General features: G+C 39.2%; 1 protein-coding gene across 9 annotated transcripts in view; it reads right to left on the bottom strand.

Annotated features, from left to right (window-relative positions):
• Positions 1-23,559, bottom strand: part of MITF (melanocyte inducing transcription factor) — a 226,002-nt gene that overhangs the window by 89,788 nt on the left and 112,655 nt on the right. For 4 of the 9 annotated variants that reach the window (XM_045051859.1, XM_045051853.1, XM_045051855.1 and 1 more), the window contains exon 2: positions 2,227-2,479. In XM_045051859.1, coding sequence (XP_044907794.1) covers positions 2,227-2,479 — 253 coding nt within the window. Of the gene's footprint in view, positions 1-2,226; positions 2,480-14,174; positions 14,978-23,559 lie in introns of those variants that run through there. The other 5 variants (XM_045051854.1, XM_045051856.1, XM_045051858.1 and 2 more) reach the window with 4 other exon arrangements.

Genomic DNA, 23,559 nt, shown 5'->3' with positions numbered 1-23,559 from the left:
CTTACCTTTCTATAGTAAATACTTCAAAACAGTATTTTCATACATAAAAGTTCTGAAAATATGTAAACTCTTTTTAAGGACCAAGTTCTTAAAGATCTTAAGCCATCCCTTACATGCTACTCTCCTCCAAAATATTATTTTAATTTCTCAGGATGTCATTTTATAGGAAATTACGTGTTTTTATTTGGTGTTTTATCGAAGGGTACTACCATTTGTCTAAATAGCTATCAAACCAGTCTTCGTTGCTATGCCAACTATGCTTTTTTTTTATTTACATGACACACTTCGCTACTTTATATACTGACGAAATCAAGAATAAACTATATTCAGCATGAAAGATAAATTTACCAATTGCTCCTTTGTAGATTAGTACTCCCGGTTCTAATAACATCTGTGTGCTTTACTTTTGGACATTTTTCTGTAATAAGTAAATTGAAGGTTGTAGCTCAACTCACTGTTATCAGGACACAGCAACGTGTGAGGAAAAATGGGCATATTATTCAAACCATTCAGTCCAGATTTTCATGTTAAGCAATTCCAAAATAGCATTTTAAGGAATACAAACATTTAGGAATGATGTCCATTTTTAAGATGATGTGGAAATGGTATTTTAATGCATCTGCATGTGGGTGATTTCCACACCATCACATATAACTGCCTTAATAGAAGTAGTGATTGCAATTCATATACTTTAATACAATATGAAACATTACCTTTGAATTGGACATAAATCACCTACTAGCACAAATCCACGTCACCTCTTCTAAAATTTATCCTTCAGATTGAAAAGTAGACTATTACAGTGAATAAAATAGACATATTTCTCCACATTTTATTATCACTTAATTCACAGAACTTTAAAAGGCACAGACAAAACAAATGTGATTCCTGTGAACACCAGACAACGTAGATCTTAAATTTATAAAAACTTAGCGATTCCCAATTTTCACCCAAGCGGAACAGAGAGATGTAATATATAATCTATTTCTAAAAGAAAACCTGCCTTTATCGGGAGGTGGGGAGGATACAAAATATCCATTATTTGCGGCAATATCCAGAACTTCAATCACATCAGAGTAATGGTTTATGCTAAACTGTTTGGACCTCTTTTGCCCTTGCAAAATTCCTGTTTTTTCATGAAAGAGCTTCATTATCTCATCACTACGTTTTAAAGGGGTCTTTGCAAATAAAAAACAATGACTTTCAATTTGTTTTTAAAGAATCTTTTCGTACTTCCTGGTAAGAATCATATATTGCTTCCAGTTATAACACATCATCTCTCTATTTACTTTAATTGTAAACTTTAAATAGCGGGAGATGTTTTTCTCCTGAGCACATGAATGAATGCAAAGACCAACAATGAATCACCAGTGTGTAAAGTTCACATTGCTTAATGAACAGTAACACTTGGGATTCTTTACAATGAATCAATTAGGTGAATGGGTTAAAAAAATTTTCTTTTAAGTGAGGAAGTTCCCTCACTTTGCTTTTAGCTTTCCCTGCATCAGTCATATTTAAGAGTTGGAATGCTCATCTTTCAACAGGGAGGATGTCCCAGTGTGATGTGAAGGAACACATGTGTGAGATGGAATTCTATTCTCAGACTTGTTACAGTTTTCCCCAGTAATTAGGAAGCTATATGTCCCTGATAGAATGATGCTAACAAGCTCCTGCAGGTTCTACTCTAGCAAGAAATCAAAGGGGCCCCAAACAGACCACTTCAGTTAAAGGATTATGCATTTTGGTTATTAAAGTGAAGAAAGCTCTCCTACAGGTTTATCTCAGAAGGGACTTTCCCAAACGGTCAGATTCTATAGCCAGGATTACTTACTAAATAAAGAAGAAAATTAAAGAATGGCCGTGGAATGTTTGGAGGGAGGAAAAAAAAAATACATAAGTTATTAGCAGAGATCCATTTCTGAAACTTTCCTAAAGAAAAATGGAAAGATAGCGTTGCAACAGGCACCTGTCCCCACTGGCTGTTTCTCATAGAACATCAACACTCTTCCCCCACATAGTGAGGGCTACTACTAAATCCCCGGTTACTTTCCGTCCTTCCTTTAAAATGCAAAGCCAGGTAGCATGAGTAGAGTTGGCCTTGACAGACAGCATGCAGAGGGGTCAAGAGGACCAAAAACACAGTCAGAGAAAGAAAACACCTAGGAAATGGAAAATGCTGCTCTCAAAGAGGGCTTGGCCCAACCAACAAGAGCGACACTCACGTACCTTGAGGACTTCCATCGGCACCTGGGTGGCAGAGGGAAGGGTGGTGGTGGGCACGCTGACGTTTATGGCCGGGGTCTGACTCACTGGCACTCTCTGTTGCATGAACTGGGCCGCCTGCAGCTTCTGCTGCTGCTCCCTGCGCTCCTGCTCCTGCATTTGCTCACGCATGAGTTGCTGGCGTAGCAAGATGCGTGATGTCATACTGGAGGAGCTTATCGGAGGCTTGGAGGCCCCAGGATGCTCCTCGGAACTGCTGTGGGAGAACCAAAAAGGGAAAGAAAAAAAAAAAGGCACAACATTTAGTTTCTTAATGAGACCTTTCGTTTGCATTTTGGGGGGTATCCTAAATTGCGCCCAACTACGAAAATGATCCTGCGCGAAGATAAAATCAAGTTGCAGAAGGGTACTCCGCATAATTGAAAATCAAGAGGTGACAGGACTGAAGTCATTAGGAGTTGAATTAAAATAAGTCAGCTTGATTGCATCTAGGCATTTTTCTCATGCGGCTTAATTTTTTTTTTTTGAACATTTTATACCACATACTACTCATCACCACCAAATATAGCGCCGCCATATGAAGTGCCAAGAGGCACTGCGTCTTAATGGCACCCAGATTTCCACATGTAAAAATAAATTGCTTGATTTGCTTTTTCATAACTGAATCTCACCAAATACCTACTCCTACGCGCTATCTAAATTCCTTGAAGATGTCTAAGGTGTTTACTAACGGGGAATAATTTCAAGAATGGGTGAACTCTGTCATGGGGAAATTCTGCGAGGATATGGGAAGTAAAAACCATTGATGAAAGAAGCATTTGCACCAGAACGCTAACACCAGACTCGACTACAGGCTGCTGGGGGGGGGGGGGGGGGGGGGGGGAGGGGGCAGAGGACGAGCCGGTTTGACAACCCTATTCTCCATCTGGTTTTCTTTGTGCCGTCTTTTCTCCTGATTCATCTTGGCAAGCTCTCTCCTACATGTGTCTGCGAGTTCCCCATGCGGCCTACTTCTAATGGTTTTGGTGCTTGCTCTATCCAAAATTACAGAAAAAGCTTAAACACCAGTCCTATGTTAGGAAGAAAAGACTTCCTAATTTTCCTAAATATGGGTTGTGACTGCTTATCTTGCCAGCTCTATAGCATCAACAAGTTATTAAACCTCCCTCTGCCTTAGTTACCGTATCCGGAAAGGAGGGATAATAATAGTTTTTTACACACTTACTCATTTATCAAAGAGGGAGGTGTTTTTAAAACTTCTCTTACATCACTTACATTTTACGAGCCAACCTCTCAGGGATTTTGTGAGGATTAAATAATATAATACATAAAACAATACACATAAATTGTCTAGTATAATGAGTGCCATGTAGTGCTGCCTCAATAAAGCTTTGTCATGGCTATTATTATCAGCTAGAATTTTCGGTTGTTTATTTCCAGCAATATAGCATTCTTAAAAAAAAAAAAAGTCTCTGCTTAGGGCTAACAGTACAAAACCTTAGTACCTGGAAACAGGAAAAAAAGTGACATTTGAGAAAACAGTCACTCCCAAGGAAGTCTCTCTTCAAAAGAAGCATGACTAGTTTTAGCTTCCTTTCTTGAGTATAAATCCTAGTGTTTTCTTTACCTTCCAACAAAAGGCAAAATAAAGCCTTCAAGCCATTGGCAGATCTTATGAACTCCTTAAAAGATAGGAACCTTCAAACTCTGCACATGCTAACGGATGAAAAGATGTTTGTGCTTCTCCCTTGCACGGTTCCAGAAAGCTACATAATAAAAACTACACTCACCACAGGAAATTAGTACAGGAAATCATAACAGGTTCATGTAATGTAATACTATGCAGCCATTAAAAATGGTGAAGAAATAGATTTGTGACTGGAATAAAAACTACACAATATAACAAACTTACAGAAGGCAGCTACAAAAAAAGTATTCACAGTATGACCCAGTTAAAAAAATATTCACTACCAGAGAAAGTGTACTGACCATTTTAGTCTGAGCCACTGCGGATATGTATTATTACAATCCTTTAAGAAAACCATACTGAGAAGAGCATGAGTAAAACAGTATTATCAAAAAGCTGTAATACTGTTCATAGAATATGACTCAAAAATGACATCCATGGACAATTTTCCTAAGAACACAATTCAAAACGTGGAAAACCTGACATCACAAAGCTATTGACAAATTGCAAAATATTTCGAACCACCTAAAATTTTGCCTGAATATGGGAGTGATTACTTTATCACTAAATTGTAAGGAGAGATACTGGTCAAAAGGCACCAACTTTGAGGAATAAGATCAAGTTCTAGGGATTCAATGTTCATCATGGCGGCTAGAGTTAATAATACGGTATTGTACACTTGGAATGTGGTGGAGGAGTAGATCTTAAGTATTCTCACGGCAAAAAAGGAAAATAAACAGCAACGATGTGATGGATGTGTTAATTAGCTTGACTGTAATCATTTCACAACGTGTACATATACCAAGTCATCATGTTATGCCCCTCAAATGTATGCAATTTTTGTCAATTATGCTTCAGTAAAGTTGGGGGAAAAATAAAGCCATTTAAAATATTTAAGAGTAAAATAGGTTAAAAAACAAAATTATAATAGGTGAATATATATATATATATATATATATATCACATACTATTATTTTTTAAGAAACTGTACAACTACAGAGCAAAGTGAAAAATGTATATAACAAGAACAAAAGTAGGAAATAAAAGTGTATTTATGTTTTAGTCTAAAGTAAGTAAAGTGTGTTTATGTACACAAATACACATGCTTAGCGGGGATTGTATAAATGTCATCTTAGCTGCCAGATGGAAAGTGGAATTATAGATAAACTTCTTTCGTTTTTTTTTTTTTGTCCCCCCCCCCCCCAAATTATAATAAAGCCGTAACAGTCTTTTCAATGGCAGAATACATGTCACTAATTTAAGAGCAAGATGAACATGAACTAATCTGCAAACATGAAGGAATGACTTGAATAATCAAAGTCCCCCTTTGCCTGGAACAAAAGAGATGGGGTACATCGCAGACTGTATTTTGACAGTAGGAAGGGAAAGTGATGATGGTACCCAGGGCATTGGTTCTCTTGCATGTCTTGAGCATTCCAGAAGACTTAAACCCTTTTTCCTTCACAGTTTCCTACAGACGCACACAGATTGAACAACGTTAATATCCTGCTTATTATTTTAATATGAGGCACTCAAGCACACAGAAAAAATACCTAGACGTTACCCAAAATAATATATTTAGCAGGTAAGGCTCTGGAAAAGTGCATAAAAAGCGAATGTATTTTCCCGCTTTTGAGTATGTGTTCAAAGCTCAAATGTAGTTTTTTGAACCAAGAAAAGAAGGGGGGAGTAGCTATTAAAAAATAAATAAATAAACGGTCTTACTATTCAAAGCCTGTCAGGTTAAAACATTCCCAGAGAGACTGATCCTTTTGATAAAAACAGGAGCAAACCTTTGTGCTGTAGCAAATGCAGCTGTGGAATAATCGCACTAATTAGCTGCTCAAGACAAGCCATTGGCTGTGATACTGGGGGAAAAATCCTTTCAATTAACAGTAAAGCATTCTTGAGACATCTTAAATTAAAATTACTAGTTATCAACCACGCTAAGACTCCAGACATTAAGCCCCAACAATATCATTTAAGGCATTTATAGAAATATCCTATCGGGGGGAAAAATGTATATTTATACAGTATACCCATATAAATAAACTGAAACTCCAATAAAGAAAATGTAGCAGAGCTTGGCTAATTGAAATTATTTTCATAAATCTTCTCAAAAAAAATGCAAAAGGAAGACTGTAGTCACTTCACTGCACACACTCCCTGAGGGGTATTTCTACATTGTTAAAGATGACTCCCAGATCCTCAGCCTCTTAGAAGTAATTGAATCTGCAATCATCACCTTATAGACAAACAAAAATGAAGATATCTACCCCTCAAAAGGCTAGCAGGACAAATGAGCATCATGTTTTAAACTCTAAGTCGAAGTTTATGTGAGAACAATACGTGTGGCTACAAAACTTTTTTTTTTCAAAAGCTTATTTTTAAACTGAGGATCTGATGCTTAAGTCATTAGTGATAAGCATGGAGAGTCATCCAAATGAATTTAATTTTAAAAGCTAACTGAGCTCATCCAAGGCCCATGAAGCTCAATCTGCACTAGATAATCCTAATTCCGTGAGTCTGATTCCTTTTAATCAGATTATGGAAAGGTCATTTATTCAACAACTAGTCACTGAGTGCTTCCTCTGTGCCAGGTGCCGGGAATATCTGGCTCTAATCTCACAGCATCTAAAGCCACGGTCACAAAATTCTTCTGAGATGCTCCAAAATTAAGTCAGCTATCCAGATTATCTGACTCTTAAAGAGTTCCACATGGGAAGGTGTTCTCTCTGTAAGAAATTACCCTTTTACAGCCAAATGAAGGAAAGGCAAACGCCTTTACGAGCATTTCCCCAAAGCACTGAAGCTAGACGCACAACTTCCCCGAGAGCTGTGAATTTCTCAATAGTGATTCAAGCAGGAAGGCCATCAACCGGACACAAGTTCTAGTCATTGCTGAGCAGTCTGATCTTTAATGAGCCATTCAACCTCTCTGATCCTCTCCAAACCCCACCTCCTTAATGCCCGGCAGTGACTGAGTGAGTTAAGTAAGGTAAATTCGGAAACACAGCAGCTGTAAGACGCCAGGCAGCCACACCTGTCACCAGAGTCCCCCGCCCGCCCTCCATGGGTGAATTTGTATTTTAACTTCAAAGCCTCCTCCTTCTCTGAGATGGTACAGGTATGTGGGCATGTGCTCCGAGTATCCTGTCTATTCCTAAATCCAAACAGTGAATTCCACTGCTCCCATCAACCATTTAAATATATCAGAAATTCCATGAAATCCAGTCCCCTGCCATCCACACGACATCTGCCCAACCACCCCTCATCTTTGACAGTGATGCCAATATCCCTTTACTAGACCTTTTGAGTCAGTTTGGTCGCCCTCTCATGGTCACCCAAGGCAGGAAAGTGGTTGTCAGTTGAAACTTAGTCTCTGGGCTGAAGGAGCTAATACACTTTTTTCTTCATTTCTTCTCTTCAGTTCCTCAGGCCGAGGAACTGTTCCACCGAGAGGACTCGGTTCCACCGAGGACTCTCCACCGAGAGTCTAGTTCCACCACTTACTAACTTGTGACCGTGGCCAAGTTACTCAATCTCTTTGAGCTTCAGTTTTCCTTATTTATAAGGACTGCGTAATGCATCTGCCTATCAACATTGTCATGAGGATCAAAATCTGTAACAGATGTAAAAAAAAAAAAAAAGAAAGAAAAACCCACAATGGCACAGAGTCCAGAAAACTGGAACAGAATTCAAAAATTAGTAGTAAAATTAATGCTAAACCATAAACATGCTTCTTCTTTTTTGATGCCAGGAAGCAATTTTGTACAAGTCCACACGCAAGTTTGGACCACAGCAGATCTGTCGCTTAAGATTTAGGGAATCCCCATTTAATGCAGAGAATGTGACAAAGTTTTGCAGGAGTGGAGGGAGATTCTTAATCCTGCAATTCTCTCATGAAATATAAAGAAAAAAATCCTAGCATTTTTCTCCAGGGAAAATTAATCTTCATCATAATCATTAAGTCGATAGAGCTCAAAGCCTAGCATCAGCCTGCACTGGAGTATAATATAATTATGTCCAGAAAAGCACAAGGACTGAGGGTCAAATACACACTGGAGACACGGGAAGGCACAACACAGGTGAGAAAGCCATGTCATAGATAGGTTAAGCCACAGGAGTTTCCAAATTCAAGAGTGACTGCCACAAACTTAGCTGAGGACTGTGTCCCAGTCTCCCACCCTAGACATTCTGATTTCAGGTAAGGTGAAATAAGCTTGTCTGTAAAAATGTTGCAGCTGAATCCAATTGCCTAGCCATGCTCAAGGAGTTCAGCAGGGACTGGAACTCACATCTCTGATTCTTCGACAAGAACACTGTCTTCCACATCTGAGGAAACTCACATCCCGTCCACATCTCCATCAAGCCTTCCAAGAGCTCCAAAGAGTCTTTATTACACTGATTTCAACATGTGGAATGGAATGAAATGGGGACTAGAGGCCCTAAAACCAAACAAATGAAAAACATCTCTCCAGTAATGCCAATGGATCTTCATGGTTACAACACAACTACTTTATCATAAGAAAAAGGAACCAGCAGGCTGAATTTACAGAAACTTCCCCTCAAACCAGTTTGTTCTGTCAGCAAAAGGAAATTCTGAAGAATCTTCTACCAGTGCCTCCAAGTGCACAAATCACTGAAATGAGAGTTGGCAAATGGATCTATCTCTTCAAATGACAGTCTGTGTATCCAATATTTCCGGATGATCAGCCCTTCCATTATCTTCACCTTCCCATTCCTTCTTAAGTAATCACTTTGTAAATGTAAGGATGTCCTTTTCAACCGAGCACCGGTAAGAAAAGGCGTTGTTACTTGTACTGAAAACATCTAAGACTATATTTATATGGATTATAATCCACGTAAATGTGAAAGTACCAGATTTCACAGCTCGGCTTCAAAAATGGAGATCTTCTGAACTTCCGTCATGATCAACTCTGGGTTTTAGTGGTCAAGAAAAAAAATGAAAGCCTGCCAAAATTTTTCTGGTAACGTTACCGGCTCAAACAGTACACACTACAGGTTTCTGGCACAGAGTAAAGAAAAAGGATTGCAAAGTACAGCTTGTCTTTCTCCTCTCCTTTTCTTCCCCAAATATTTGGACGTTTTCCAAGGGACAGGTTCTGCCAGGAGTGAGGAAGATCACGGTGCCCTAAGTGGACGGTACTCCTGTCCTTTGAAGTTCTGTACCTTTCATTGTACCAAAGGAAGAAAACATTCTAAAAAGTAAGAACCACACCAAACATAGAAGTTAAAACCTGAAATCTCTACTTCTCAACAACACCTAGAGTCCAAATCATTGGTAAAAACTGAAGACTCTCTGCATCTATTCCGGATTAATATTCTTTTTTTTTTTTTTTAGTTTATTTATTTATTTTGAGAGAGAAAGAGTGGAGGGGCAGAGAGGGAGGCAGAGAGAGAATCCCAAGCTTCATGTTCAGCACAGAGCCCAACGCGAGGCTCCGTCCCATGAACCATGAGATCATGGCGTGAGCCGAAATAAGGGGTCAGACACCTAACCAATTGAGCCACCCAGGAGCCCCGGGATTAATAATTTTAAACTGGTATCAGCAAGAATAATCTCAGCAACTGATTAGATCAAAATTAAAGAGAACCCTAATAAGACCCCCAGTCTATCAATATTCTTCAAAAGAGGATACGAAATATGATATCTTGGGGCTCAGGAAGAAAAGATGAGTACATTTCTTTATAGGGGTGCCTGGATGGCTCAGTCAGTTAAGTGTTCGACTTTGGCTCAGGTCATGATCTCACAGTTCAGGGGTTCAAGTCCCGCATCATGCTCTGTGCTGACAGCTCAGAGCCTGCTTCAGAGTCTGTGTCTCCCTCTCTCTCTGCCCCTCCCCTACTCACAATCTCTCTCCGAAAAATAATAAACGTTAAAAAAATTTTTTTAAAGAACGTTTCTTTACATAAAAATTTTATCCTTCACCTTTATTTTCTCTTTTTGTACATGTTGTACAATGTAATACATATACCATTACAATATGGCACATGTAAATAATGTAATATAGTTATAATGTAAATAATGTGTTTAACATATAAACATTATTGACGTTTATAGTTTATAAATAAAATAAAAATATGTTGCAAGCCCTTGCCTGAAAAAAAAATTCTTTAAATAGGAAGGATTACCAAAAATGTTTAAGAGACTTCAGTAATATATGACCAGTGTTCTTCCAGGCAATTTCATCATCAGATTTTTTTTAAGTTGGTTATTTTCACCACTCGCAGAGTTTCTCACTTCAGTACACTCTGTAACTAAGGAGAATGTCAACTCTTACTAAACGATATTTTCAACCAGGGATACGAGGATGCCATTTCCTCATTTTATGACCACAACTGTTCTCCATCTTCCACAGATCCCACTATGGGCTGGCATACTCTTAGCCCTCAATTCCCTACAGGAAAGTGCCTCTGAGAGCCAGGCCATCAAAAGGTTATAAAACCTATAAAGTTAAGATGCTGCACAATGAAGCTCTCTGTCTTTCATATCAAGCTCCCTTCCACTAGGCCACACTCTACAATTCTTGCTTACTCTGTCCAACTGTGGAATCCCATTCGTGCCTAGCTGCCATGTTTTAAAATGCTCTGAACAGCTCATCCCCTGTAAGGTGCAAATAATTGAGATGGCATGACATGACACTCCACCTGCAGTATTTTAAAAGGAAGAACTTTCTTTATGCATGCCTAGGACATACCTTCCCAACATGGGAAGTCTGCAATACTGTGTGGAAATCCAGACCAAAGGACAAGTGATGGCCTCATGAGCAGCCCAGCATCTTGCCCACTTCTTTGGTGATGCACCCTGATTTCATCTTGAAGGACCAGCCTCCTCACTTTCAGTTCATGAGGTCATAACGCTGCTGCTGACTCCAGGTATAGAAACACAACCCAGGATTGGCCAATCAGCATATCCATCACATGGGCCTGTGCTCCAAAGTGGTCCAGCAAGAGTCAGTCCTATGCTTTGGACTATAACTACTGGGGTAAAAGAACTCTCTTTATGCAAAGATTTGGAAAGATGGTGAGATTAAGTCTGGAAGTTCCTGGACCAACTGAAAAGAAAGCCAAACTAGTTGAAACAGTAATGTGGCCTGAAGGAAGAAAGGACAGAGAAGAAGGAAATGCAAAGAAGGAGCCAGCATTGGATGACGCTGAGCAAATGAATCGAATGACCTGTGAAGCCCTGAAAACCCTGAACATTGGATACTCGTTTGCAAAGACCAACCTCCATTTTTGATTAAGCCCAGTTTGATGTGCCCTGCAGTACCACAGCTGGTGTTTGTGACATTTAGGAAATATCAGTCATTCTGGAAAAAATAAAGTTTTGGCCTAAAATCTATAACTCAAACAATCCAATATCCATTTTCCTATTTTCTCCTCGTTTTAGCTGGTACAGTGCCACTCACAACATTACCCAGCTTTCCAGGAACTTGGTTAGTTTAGCTTCACGTCTAAGTTCTGCCATCATGTCTCCTAGACTTTGGCTGTAATGGTTGGAGGTCCAGCAGTCACTCTGAACTGCAAAGATGAGGCCCAGACTTAAGAATGGAGCTGAAATGACCATAGTCCTTCATGACCCGGTCTCCATGAGGACAGGATTTTTGTTTTATGTTTTATTCATATAGAGATTCCCTAGCACCCAGAAGAATACTTGGCACACAGTAGGATCAAATAAATGCCTGTTTAGTGAATAAATGTGGTGGCTCTATCCTAACAAATACTCCACCTCTTAAAATCAGATAATATTAGAATCTTAGTGTCAGAAGACCTTTTAGTCAAACCATTTGCTTGAATCATCCAGTGACAGAGAATATATTTTTCCCAAGAGCTCTGACTCCTACTGCATTTCCTTAATTCTAAGCCAAACTTTCCTTCTACATTTTCAGATTTCTCAAGTCAGAACAGATCCTATAATTGATGTATATATTTTGTAGATCTCTTGCCCCAAATAGTTGCCTTATAATTATTATCAATAGTGAACTGGATACAAGGAAATACATTTGAAAGACAAATACTGTGGCACTAGACTAGGTATGTCCCCCCTCAAAAGCTCAAATGAGGAATGGCTGGAGTAATTCAGAAATCTGTGCGTTGCGGAAAACCACTCCGTAAAAAGGCAGAGGAGGAAATATCAATTCATTCAGTATCTTAAATGAAAATCCATAAAACATAACAGAAAAGAGCAGAAGTCCTGGAGCCAGCATACCTAAGGGTGAAAATGTGGCTCTATCATGTCTCAGTTACAGGACATGGGCAGGATTTTTCTCCTGTCCAAACCTCAATTTTCTCATCTGCAAAATGGAAGGAGAAAACAATACCTTAGGTAGAGAGCAATTATGAGAATCAAATGTGTTAATATGGGTTAGAATGGTGGCCAGCACACCACGTGGGCCATAAGTACAAGTTACACTATTCTATGTTTTAATTCTTGATTTGGTATCCTCAGCATCTTCTTAAAATCTCAAAACTAGTAAAAACTGACAAGTTATTTTCTAGGAAGCCAAAACTCTTAGAATGTTGCCTTCTGCTATGGTGTTCTTTTGCTTTCCTAGAGGAAAATACAAAAGAAACAATTAATTCACAGCATGTGCCCTCCCTAAAAGAACAGGCACAAAGAAGTTAATAGGCAACAGCTCAGTGAACAGTTTTGTCAAAGATGTGTGCTAAGAATTTCATTCTGAGAGTTTAGAAGGGAAGCATGCTCCTATGGTGAGTATTTTCTTTAACCAGAAAAAGAAATTCAAAATCAATTAAGCAAAAGCAGTTGTACGAATTAATTTTGGTGTAAATTCAAGGGTGACATCATCACTGTCCTTAGGCTGCATCAGAATGGCATGTTTTATCCTTTCATGTCATCTGTTAATTTGCATTAAATTAATATTAAAAAAAATTAGTAAGTTACAGAGTACATTCTTGTGGGGTATGAATCACAAAGAGCAGACATCATCTCCCTAACTATTATCTGCTTTGCAAGGAAGAAATTTATAACATTTCTAGCATAATGACATTTTAAATACATAATTAATATACATAAACTTTGTCCATAAAATGCTCATTTTTTTCAAAGAAATAAGTCATTAAACTGTTTTTATGACCTACAGAATGAAAAATACAAGTGAAAGCAAACTCAATACAGCAAAAATCACGCAAAAAAAAAATAGAAATCATTTTAAAAGCTACTATAAGAAATTCTAAAGATGTACCTACTAAACACAATGAACTCTAACTGCACTTCAATTTGTGGGGATTCATTTTTTAAGAATCAAATTCTAAAAATAGTTCTGCTACATTTAGTATTTTTCCACTATTCTTGTCGTCTTTAAACACACCTTCACAAGCTGCTGAACATAATGCTTTTCTGACTTAATCACAACCTCTCTCATGACCCAGGAACGTTCAGTAAATAATTATTAAGCTCCAAAGGTGGCTTTTGCATAAGTTGATTTGCTTGAATGCCTATTCACTTAGGGACACAGCTTTTAGTATTGTTTTCAAATCTTATCATCTAACATTGAAAGTAAATGTTAAAGGGGGGTGGGGGGGGCGCTATCATCTACTTAGTCTTTCTCTTTTTTAGTATTTGTTTGAAACTGCCCATTTCAAATTTGTTCTACACTTACACGCCAGGCAGATGACTCTGATGTTTGGATGTTTTGTTTTCCTCTCAAAGAGAAAAAGAAATCAATATACAGAAATGCAAACGAGATGTTTATAAATGCAACTGCTACTGTTCCACAGTAAGGTTTAAAAAAAAAAAAAAGGAGAAAGCAAAAAATCCAAAGGGTTTGCAATAAGGCAATTTTGACAAATGCTACTGCTAGGGACACTCGTTTTCCTGAAGAAAATCCTTTTTTATTCATGACGAAGCTGAGCTGCAACCTACCCCATAATCATAAATCAAGCTCTGTTCTCGGATTGTTCAAGCGGTCATTTTTTTTTTTTTTTTTGGCATTATTAATTGAAGACCGACATTCAATTTTAAACAAGACAAAGCTAATGGGCCAGCATTTCCACCCCCCCACCCACAAATTAGTTGTTATCCTTGTCCTGGCCGCGTATTAGAGGCTACAGCTGAAGCTGATTAAAGCCACAGTAACAAAGTAACAGTTCCAGTATTTTTAACTCCCAATAAAACCTTCCCGTTCTCTAGCCTCCCCCTTAAAAAAAAAAAAAAAAAAAAAAAAATCGCTCCTGTTAAGTGGTCCCGGGATTATTTCCAGAATAAAACTTCACTTACAGATACAAGCTTTCAAAGGAGCAAGGCATGAACATCTGAACTCTAAGCGCCTCCATCTTTTTTCCTTTAAGGTGCTCTTCGAGCCCTTGGCGAAGAGTGAAAGTCAAAGTTAGTTCTGGCACTGGCTGTGTCACTAGGGGTGGCTCCTGATAAGGCCCTGGAAACTCCAATCCAAACACAGCTCGTGCTAGAACGGTGCCTGGTGTCTGTCTTCAACAGCAGACCTGTTTAATCCAGTACCTACTGTACCTGCAGGACAAAAATGCTGCCTCACACTGCTGAAGGGGCGATGCAAGGACCCAGGCAGGCCAACACTTCCCCCAGCAGCCAGGCGAGCACCTCAGGATGCTCTCTCTTAGCCTTCCAGATTGCAGGTACCGGCTGAGGTTTGCAGCGGCTGCGCGTTAGTTAGTGGAGAACTTGAAAGGGAGGTAATTTCACATCCCGGGGAATTTTTAACACTTAACGGAGTCTCAGAATTTAGGAGGGCTGTAGGATTGCTTGCGTCCCTTCTCAGTTTGAGAGATCTCGAGCATTTTTGGAACTGGATCTGATAATCGCACATGCTCTCCTACTGGCAGGCCAGAGATCCAGACAGACTTCCTCACCCTCAGACCCCAAGCGGATGAGGGTTGTCCCTACCAAGTCCTGGTGGGAGCCAAACACAAGCTGCTTCTAATTGTGGACACCATCTTTTAGGACATACACATCTTCAGGCCATATATCTGTGTATTCTTAGACTGTCACCCAATTAATTCTGGAAGCATTGGTGTACAAGGAGAAATAAAAATAACAACACGCGTTCTCAAAAGACGTTCTTAAAATTCCAACATGACAACATCAATATTACCAAATATTAATGGAAATCCTACAGACTCAGCACACCAGAGGGCTGGAGAGTTATGAAAATATGTATGTTTCTCTCCACACACCATTCAAAGGTCAGAACGAAGACATGTGACACCAGTTAGCTGTGTGCCCTGGGCAAGTTACTTCACCTCTCTGTGCCTAAGAGTTTATCTCCAAAGTAAATGATGGGAAAACAATGCATTCTCTACAAGCCATAATCAAGCGTGAATTCCATGATGTAATGAAATTATCTTTGTTTTCACCTCCCTTTAATAATAGGAAAGCTCTAGTCGGGAGTCTCAGGCAGGCTACTGCTAGTTCTTTTTATTCTTTGCTCATTTGTTCATTCATTCACTCTTTTATTTAATAAATATTTAGGGGACACCTACTACGTCCCAGGCACTGTGTAAACTCTTGGAGTTTATGGGCTAGTGGGACACACATATTAAATAATCACACTGTCAGATAATGCTACATGTAATAACTTCTACAGGGAGCTGGAAAGGCTTAAAATGTAAGGGTCAGAAAAGACTTCTCTTGGGCAGGGACCTCTGTGCTGAGATCTCAGTAGGGGTAGCTCTCAGGGGGAAGGAGAGCGTGGAAGAAGAGTCTTCTGAGCAGTGGTAATAATATATACGTGCAAGAATCCTGAGGTGGGAATTACAAGAATGATCCACTATAGTTGGGAGGACAGAGAGGGAGGGAAAAGCATGGTGTCCATGAAACCAAAGCAATGACCTGGGCCAGACCACATGGGATCTGATAGGACAGGGAGAAGGAGTTGATTTTGATCCAAGATGAACAGGAAACCACGGAGAGACTATATGCAGAGGAGCAAAGGGCTCAGATTTGAGTTTTAGAAAGTTCCCTCTAGCTGCTATGTTGAGACTCAGCTAAAAGAGAGCCAAGATTGGCTACTGAAATGGTCCTAGTAGGACATGATGATAGTTCATGGGGGATGAGAGAGCACCGAGGGTAGAAAGGGTGAAGAGAATTTCAGAATAGTGAACAGAGTACTGACAAAACTAAAGACCAATAAAAAGACTTGGGGTAGGGTAGGGTAGGGAATCCAGGTCCCTAATGTAATATAATTGCATTCACTAACTATAGTTATTGAGTACTTCCTACACACCAGGTGTTGTGCTGGGTGCTGGGGTAAACAGAGGAGTAAGATTCTACACTATCCAACCCCCCCCCACACACACACACACACTAACCTACCCAACCTCTCTTCTCCCACCTCTGTCATAAAAATAAAGTACAAAGGTTCTGGTGTCAACTTATCCAGGCTGAAATTCCACCACTTATTAAGTCTGTGACCTTGTCCAAATTTACCAAACTTGCCATGCCCCAGATTCTTCCCCTGAGAAAGGCAAATGATAAGTGCCTATCCCACAGGATGCTGTTAGAACTGAAGAATATAATACAGTGATGTGTTAGTCTCTGACATATAGTAAGCTCTCAATTAAAAAACAGCTGTTATGGTTATGATGATGGTTAGGGCTGTTATCCTTGATTCACATTGACCGACCTAGAGAACCAAAGTAAAACGAACATAGTGAAAAAAAAAAAAAAAAAAAAAAACATAGAGAAAGTAGAAGATGAAGGAAAATAGAAAGGGTAGGAAATCACTGTATCTGGAACTTTAAGGGATAGCTAGATTATCTTTAAAAAGACTGAGCTGGACTCCCTCTTACTTCGGGCACTATTTGAAAGTGCATTAAGTTACAAGGTACCGGGTAAGTTTTAGAACTGAAACCCTGATTTATTACATGCTTACACACAGGGAAAATTTGTACCCTCCATGAGATCTCAAATGTTGACCATGAAACCAATGGTATCAATTCCAGCCATTCCATCAGGGACACAAAGTGGTGCCAAATGCTCCCCTGGCACGTTCAGCCAATGACATCGCTTGACCTTTCATCCCAGATAATCCACCACCCCCAAGACGGCTGTCCATTGACTGTTTACATAAGTATTTAAATAAAATTACTTTTAAGGGGCATGTGTTCAACTATTCATGGTACTTTAGAAAGATCTATATTACACCAGTGTTCTTGGCCACAGCATTGAAATACTCACCAGCAAATGGAGTAAAGTTTGACTTAAATGTGTACATATGCTGCCATGTACAAAATTTATGAAATATTACATACATTTCCCCAATACTAAAATACCTATCTGCTTCACACACACACACACACACACACACACACACACACACACCCCTGAATAAAAAAAGGGTCAGAGGTCTCGAATAAACGTTTTTCCAAAGAAGCCATGCAGATGGCCAACAGACACATAAGAGGCTCAACATCACTCCTCATCAGGAAAATGCAAATCAGAACCACAAAGAGATACCACCTCACACATGTCAGAACGGCTAGTATAAAGAAGACAAGAAATGACAAGTATTGGCAAGGATGTGAAAAAAACAGAAACCCTCAGGCACTGTTGGTGGGAATGTAAATTGGTACAGCCACTATGGAAAAGAGTATAAAGGTTCCTCAAAATATTAACAAGAGAACTGCTATATGATCCAGTAATTCCTCTCCTGGGTATCTACCGGAAGAAAACAAAACACCAATTCAAGATAGATGTCCCCCTACGTTTATTGCAGCATTATTTACAATAGCCAAGATATGAAACCCTAAGTGTCTAATGATAGATGAATGGATAAAGAAGAGGTGGTATATATACACACAATGGAGTATTACTCAGCCATAAAGAAAAATGAAATCTTGCCACTTGTGACAATATAGATGGACCTGAAGGGTATTATGCTAAGTGAAATAAGCAGGAGAAAGACAAATACCATATAATTTCACTTACATATGGAATCTGGAAGACAAACGAACAAACAAACACAAAGAAACAGACTCATAAATACAAGAAAACAAACTGGTGGTTGCCAGAGGGGAGACGGGTGGGAGGATAGGCAAAAGAGTTGAAGAGATTAAACCTCCAGTTATAAAATAAATAAGGCATGGGTACAGAAAGTGCAGCAGAGGGAATACGGTCAGTAACACTGTAATAACTTTGTCCAGTGACAGTAAGTACGCTTATCATGGTGAGTGTTCTGCAATGTATTTGTCATTTCACTATGTTGTACACCTGAAACTAATATAATACTGTATGTCACCTACACTTCAATTACAAATTTAAAAATAAAATAAAATACCAGTCCTCAAGGTGTCACCCCATTGTTCAACAAATGTCTCAGAGGAGCAGGAACCTTGTCTTTTTTGTTCACCATTGTATCCCTAGAACCTAGTGGAATATACTCGTCTGTGGTTGATGTTCAATAAATATCTTTAAAATGGGGGTCCGTGGCTGGCTCAGTCGGTTGAGCATCCCTCTCTTGATTTCAGCTTAGGTCATGATCCCAGGGCAATGGGATCAAACCCTGCGTTGGGCTCCGTGCTGAGATTCAATTCTGTGGCACCTACTTGAGATTCTCCCTCTCTCCCTCTACCCTTCTCTCCCACTCGCACTCTCTCTAAAACTAAATTTTTTTTTAAAAAGTTACTTTAAAAAAAATCCTTAAAATGCATTAATCTATAACATGAAAATAACTCTCTTGTGCACATCTGTATTATCCAGGTGAGTATCCCAACTGCATATACATATGTTTATGCATATATATACATATATATATTATATACACATACACACACACACACACACACACACACACACACACATAAACCCTAAATTTAAACACAAAGAAATGCAAGTGGAGAAAAAGGAAAAAGAATATTTAAAAAACACAAGACACCAAATGCAGAGTAAAAATATTACCTGTATTCCAGTGCATTTCAAATCTTAATTACTACTCCCTGCCCCAAATTTCAGCAAAAAAAACTAGAGTCATCAGAATTCTTACTGACCTTTACAAAGATGACCTTCACTAAAATGGAACTTAAAAGTATCAACCATCCAAGTGACAGTCAAATTTTCCTTTAGATGCTAAATTTGGGCCTTGGAATCTTTTTGGAAGGAAAAATCCAATCACCACTTTGAATGGGTGAGAGAAGAGATAAGAGGTTTTACTTGTTACCCTGTCCAAAACTCAGTGGAGGAAAAGTAGAACCCTTATCGCTGTCAGAATTCTTACTTTACTTGGATATCAAATGTTTTATTGCTCCCACAGCACACCATTTTCTTCTGTCTTTTCTTTTGATAGTCATTGCTGTTTTTAGGAAACTCACACTTCTACTACTCACTGGCCTCAGACAGTTAAGAGCTGAGGGATCATTGTGTGCCCAGCATTATACTGATGCATGAACTACCCCCCACAGCCAATTTAGGAAGCATGTACTTTCTCTTCAAATGTTTCAGTATGATCCCAGCCAATAGTTCCTGAGCCTGTAGTCCTATCACAAGCGCCTGGGGACTCTTCTCCCCCGCTATTCCCTCAACATCAACACAGGAGCATTTAATGTCAGGGATCTTTCCCGAAACAAATGACTGAATGAGACTCTAGCAGGTGAGTTTGGAATTCTGTGTGTTTAAAAAAAAAACTCTCATAAAAGTCCAATGTGAAGTCAGGCCCAGGAACCACTAATATATAATATATTATAACATATATACGTATAATATATTCTATGTAAACTATCGAAGAGTGGCAAGAAAATACCCCAGAAGGTGAGCACCCTTTGTTTGTTGAATAGAGAAGTTTCTACTTGTAGAGCTTACTCCTTTAAAACACTTGGAATTATGGACATACTTTGAACGAACGTTCAGTGAAAGCCTTATTATGAGGTAATTAAAGAGTACCGTGAGTGTGATGATGAAACTCAAAAATCTCTCAAGAGTAAAGAACACACGCCCCCTTCTCCCCACACATCATTATGCCCCATTCTGGGAAAAGTCCGAGGCACTGAAAGGCCCCTGCAGTGCAAACATTGACTGGCCCAGCATGTGCGAGGTGTCTTCTCAGGGCCGTGTGCAAGACAGCAGTGAGGAAGCCAGGGACTCTGTTCTTCAGGGGTTCACACCACAGAAACCCAAACTCCCATACCCGTGCTGTCGTAATACTGGGTTGAGGGGACGCATGCCAGGTGTTCTCCTCGGCCTCCTCCAGAGACTTCCCCCCCACCCCCCCCCCCCCCCCCGCTGGCTCCTCCTCACCTTCCAGAGGAGGGCTTTACAGGCGTGACATTTTTCCCTCAGAGAAGTCCCCCCCGCCACCCCCACCACCCCCCTCTCCAGATATGATCATTTTATTTGTCTAATTGTCTTCTGTCCTTGAAGGCAGGGTCCTTTGTATTTATTTTATTCTCAGTGCCTGGCACAGATTAAGTGTTCGATAAATATTTGCTAGCTGGATGGCTGGATGGGTGGAAAGAAGAATGGACAGACGAACAACAGCATTAAAAAAGATCAGTAACAAAGGCCCCTCCACAGAACAATCTCACAGCATTTAATTAATTAGAAAGGGTGCGTCAACAGGCATGAATGGGAAGCACAATTATATACTATGTTTGGAAACTTTAAGTTGCTGAACACAATTGACCTTCATGAGTAAGTACTGAGATACAAAGTGACAAGAAAGGGGTCCAGCAGTTCTAATTTGAAGTCCTCACAGCCTGACTGAAGGCAATTTTTAATGACCACCTATCTGCAGAAATAACTGTTCAGTACCATTCAATCACGATGATCTCTTTCATCCTGTTTCTATTTTCTTCTGCTACCAAGAACAGATCTCACTGTAAAAATGATGGTCCAGCATCTTCTGAAAGACGGCTCATTGTACCTGGCACACAAAGAAGCCTTTTAAGGTTGCAACAAGGAAAAGCAGACGGGACCAAGATGACCCCAGGTAAACTTGATTTAGGCTCACTCCGACATTATTAAAGAACCGTTTAAATGCTTATGCAAACATCTGGAACGAAAAATTAATTTTTTAAAGACCATTTAGAAAAACCTGTCCTGAGAATAAAAATATAATTGGCAAAGAGGCATCTCAAATGTTGTGTGAAGTCAGTTTTTAAGCAATTAACGAAGGGAGAGATACATGAAGTAACAGTTTGGCCTTTCATTGAATATAATAATCAATATAGCATATTAATTTTATATTGAGCTTTCTGAGATTCTCTTAGGGTTCACTTCAAAAGAAACACTGGTTCTTGCACTAACTGAGAGTCAGAGGCTGTTTCTTTGTTATTTGGGGTATTTTGCAATAAGCAGATCACAATCTACAATACAGGCCAAGTTCATGAGACAACAAGGAGCTGGAGAGACAAACACTGATGAGATTATGCCACTTTGATTGGCATTTCTTCAAACGAGAAATTTAGTAAAACTGCAATTTACTTTCCTTTATCTGGGGAAATAAACAGGAAAAGATAAGGCTGTCGTCATTGTGGGGGCCCAAAGTTATTTACGATGTGACTTCATGATAAATAAAATTTTCCACTTCAGGAGTTTAAGGCCATGGTATTTTTCTCTCACCGTAGTGTTTAACGCCTAACTCATTTAAAAAGAAAAATGTGGACTTCTCTTTTATTGTAGTCACTTTTTGGAAATAATTAAAGACTGGAGAGCAAATGAGCCCATAGGATGTCTTTGCCATCCTCTTAAGGGTGTTGAGGACTGAAGCAGGAATGCGTTAGCACAACCCCCATCATCCTCATCATCTAAGACTTCAGATTCTTTCTTCTTCACGGCAAGAGTCAAGACATTAAAATATTTTAAAGCAACAGAATCTATTAGAAATGGCCTCCACAGACCACTGCAGCTGCTGAAGTGAAGGAATCTATCCTTCCCAACCTACCATCTCTGAAAGAGGTATCAGGGCACGAACAACTCGAAGAACCACCTAAATCTCTTACGGTCCAAAGAGGAGCTGGAAAAGGGCACGAAGGTAAGAAAGGGATGGATATTTCTTCAGCTAAACTTTCTCATCTACTCATGTAATTTTAGTACTTGGATTCCAAAACCTGAGTTGAAGGCAGAGATAGACTGTTTCTTGTACACAATTACGCTATGGTGGAAGGTGGTATGGAAGTCAAGAGTGAGGTACAAAAACTCCCAATCTGTACAAGATGTGGTAAGGACCCAGAAAAGTGGTTTCAATCAGTAGGCAGCAAACCTCTGAGAGGCCACTATTTTATGAATGAACGAGTAGCTGAGATGTCTCCCCTAGAGGTACAAACAGAACCACTTTTCAATCAGAGACAAAATAGTGTAGTGGTGCATGTAAAGTGCACACACACACACACACACACACACACTGTGTTCATCTCATTATTTTACCTTGGGCAAGTCATTCAATTTCTGAGTCTCAAAATCTGCATCTGTAAAATGGGGCATGAATATTACCTCTTTGATGGATTAACGTGATAATTAAATGAAGTAAGGCAAATACTTAGCACAGTGCCTCAAAAAAACCAAAAAAAAAAAAAAAAAACGCACTCGGGTCACTTGGGTGGCTCAGTCAGTTTTGAGTGTCTGACTCTGGATTTTGGCTCAGGTCATGATTTCGTTGTTCGTGAGATCAAGTCCCATGTCAGGCTCTGTACTGACAGCACGAAGCCTGCTTGGGATTCTCTCTCTCTCCCTCTCTCTCTGCCCCTCCCCTGAGTGCTCGCTCGCTCTCTCTCTCTTTCACTCTCTCTCTCTCTATATATATAGGTACTTGATTTCAAAATACTATAGGGAATAAAAAGTTAGCCTTGAGAGCCTCAACACTATGGCAAATAAAAGTTACCATTTGGAGGCAATAGTGAAGATACTTTTGAAAACTGGTATTTGAAGAGGTTACACAGATCCTCAATATATATGAGGTCAGGAAAGGTCCAGAGGGATATTTGTGAATTATACATTCATAATAAAAAACCAAAAACTAAAAGTTGATAATCTGTAACTTGTGATAGTGGACAACTAACTATGCCTTTTCAGTGGCTGTCTTAGCTACAGGCAAAAAATTCTAGCCCAGGGAACCCTCTGCTCTGACGCAGTATGTCATTTATGTTTTTAACTTGTATTTTTACTATATAAATATACCCAGAGGTCAACTAGGAAATCATATATTTAAATAAGCAAAACTATACCAAACAACCTCTTTGTGTTCAATAGATCACCTTACGTTAAATTTGTGTTACTAGTCAAATTTCCCAAACTTCTAAAGCATCTCAGTACTGACTCTTATTCTAATGACATCCTGTTTCAGTTATGCTGAGCAAACAGGATTTAAAATGAGAAAAATAATATTTGCACATAAATCCTTCCTGTCTGTTGATTAAATCCAATCAATCATAATAAACTCGATACATATTAGCGTTCTGTACCTAATTTACACCCTAGGGAGTCTTGCCTATAATCAAAGTGTATATTTATGTGGATAGTAAAATGTTAAAATAACCAATATTTTAAATTAATGGCCTGTGTAATTTCAAGTAACACTGCCATAAACTAACAAAAAGGAAAAATTAAATCTTTGCTTTAAAATATTCAGCCATGTGTCCTTTAAAAAAGAGATAGTGCCAACAAAGCTACCTAACTTTAATATTTACTAAGTATTAATTAC

This window comes from Felis catus, chromosome A2 (assembly GCF_018350175.1).
Source record: "Felis catus isolate Fca126 chromosome A2, F.catus_Fca126_mat1.0, whole genome shotgun sequence".
NCBI lineage: Eukaryota > Metazoa > Chordata > Mammalia > Carnivora > Felidae > Felis > Felis catus.
This window is presented reverse-complemented; position numbering and strand designations above follow the sequence as displayed.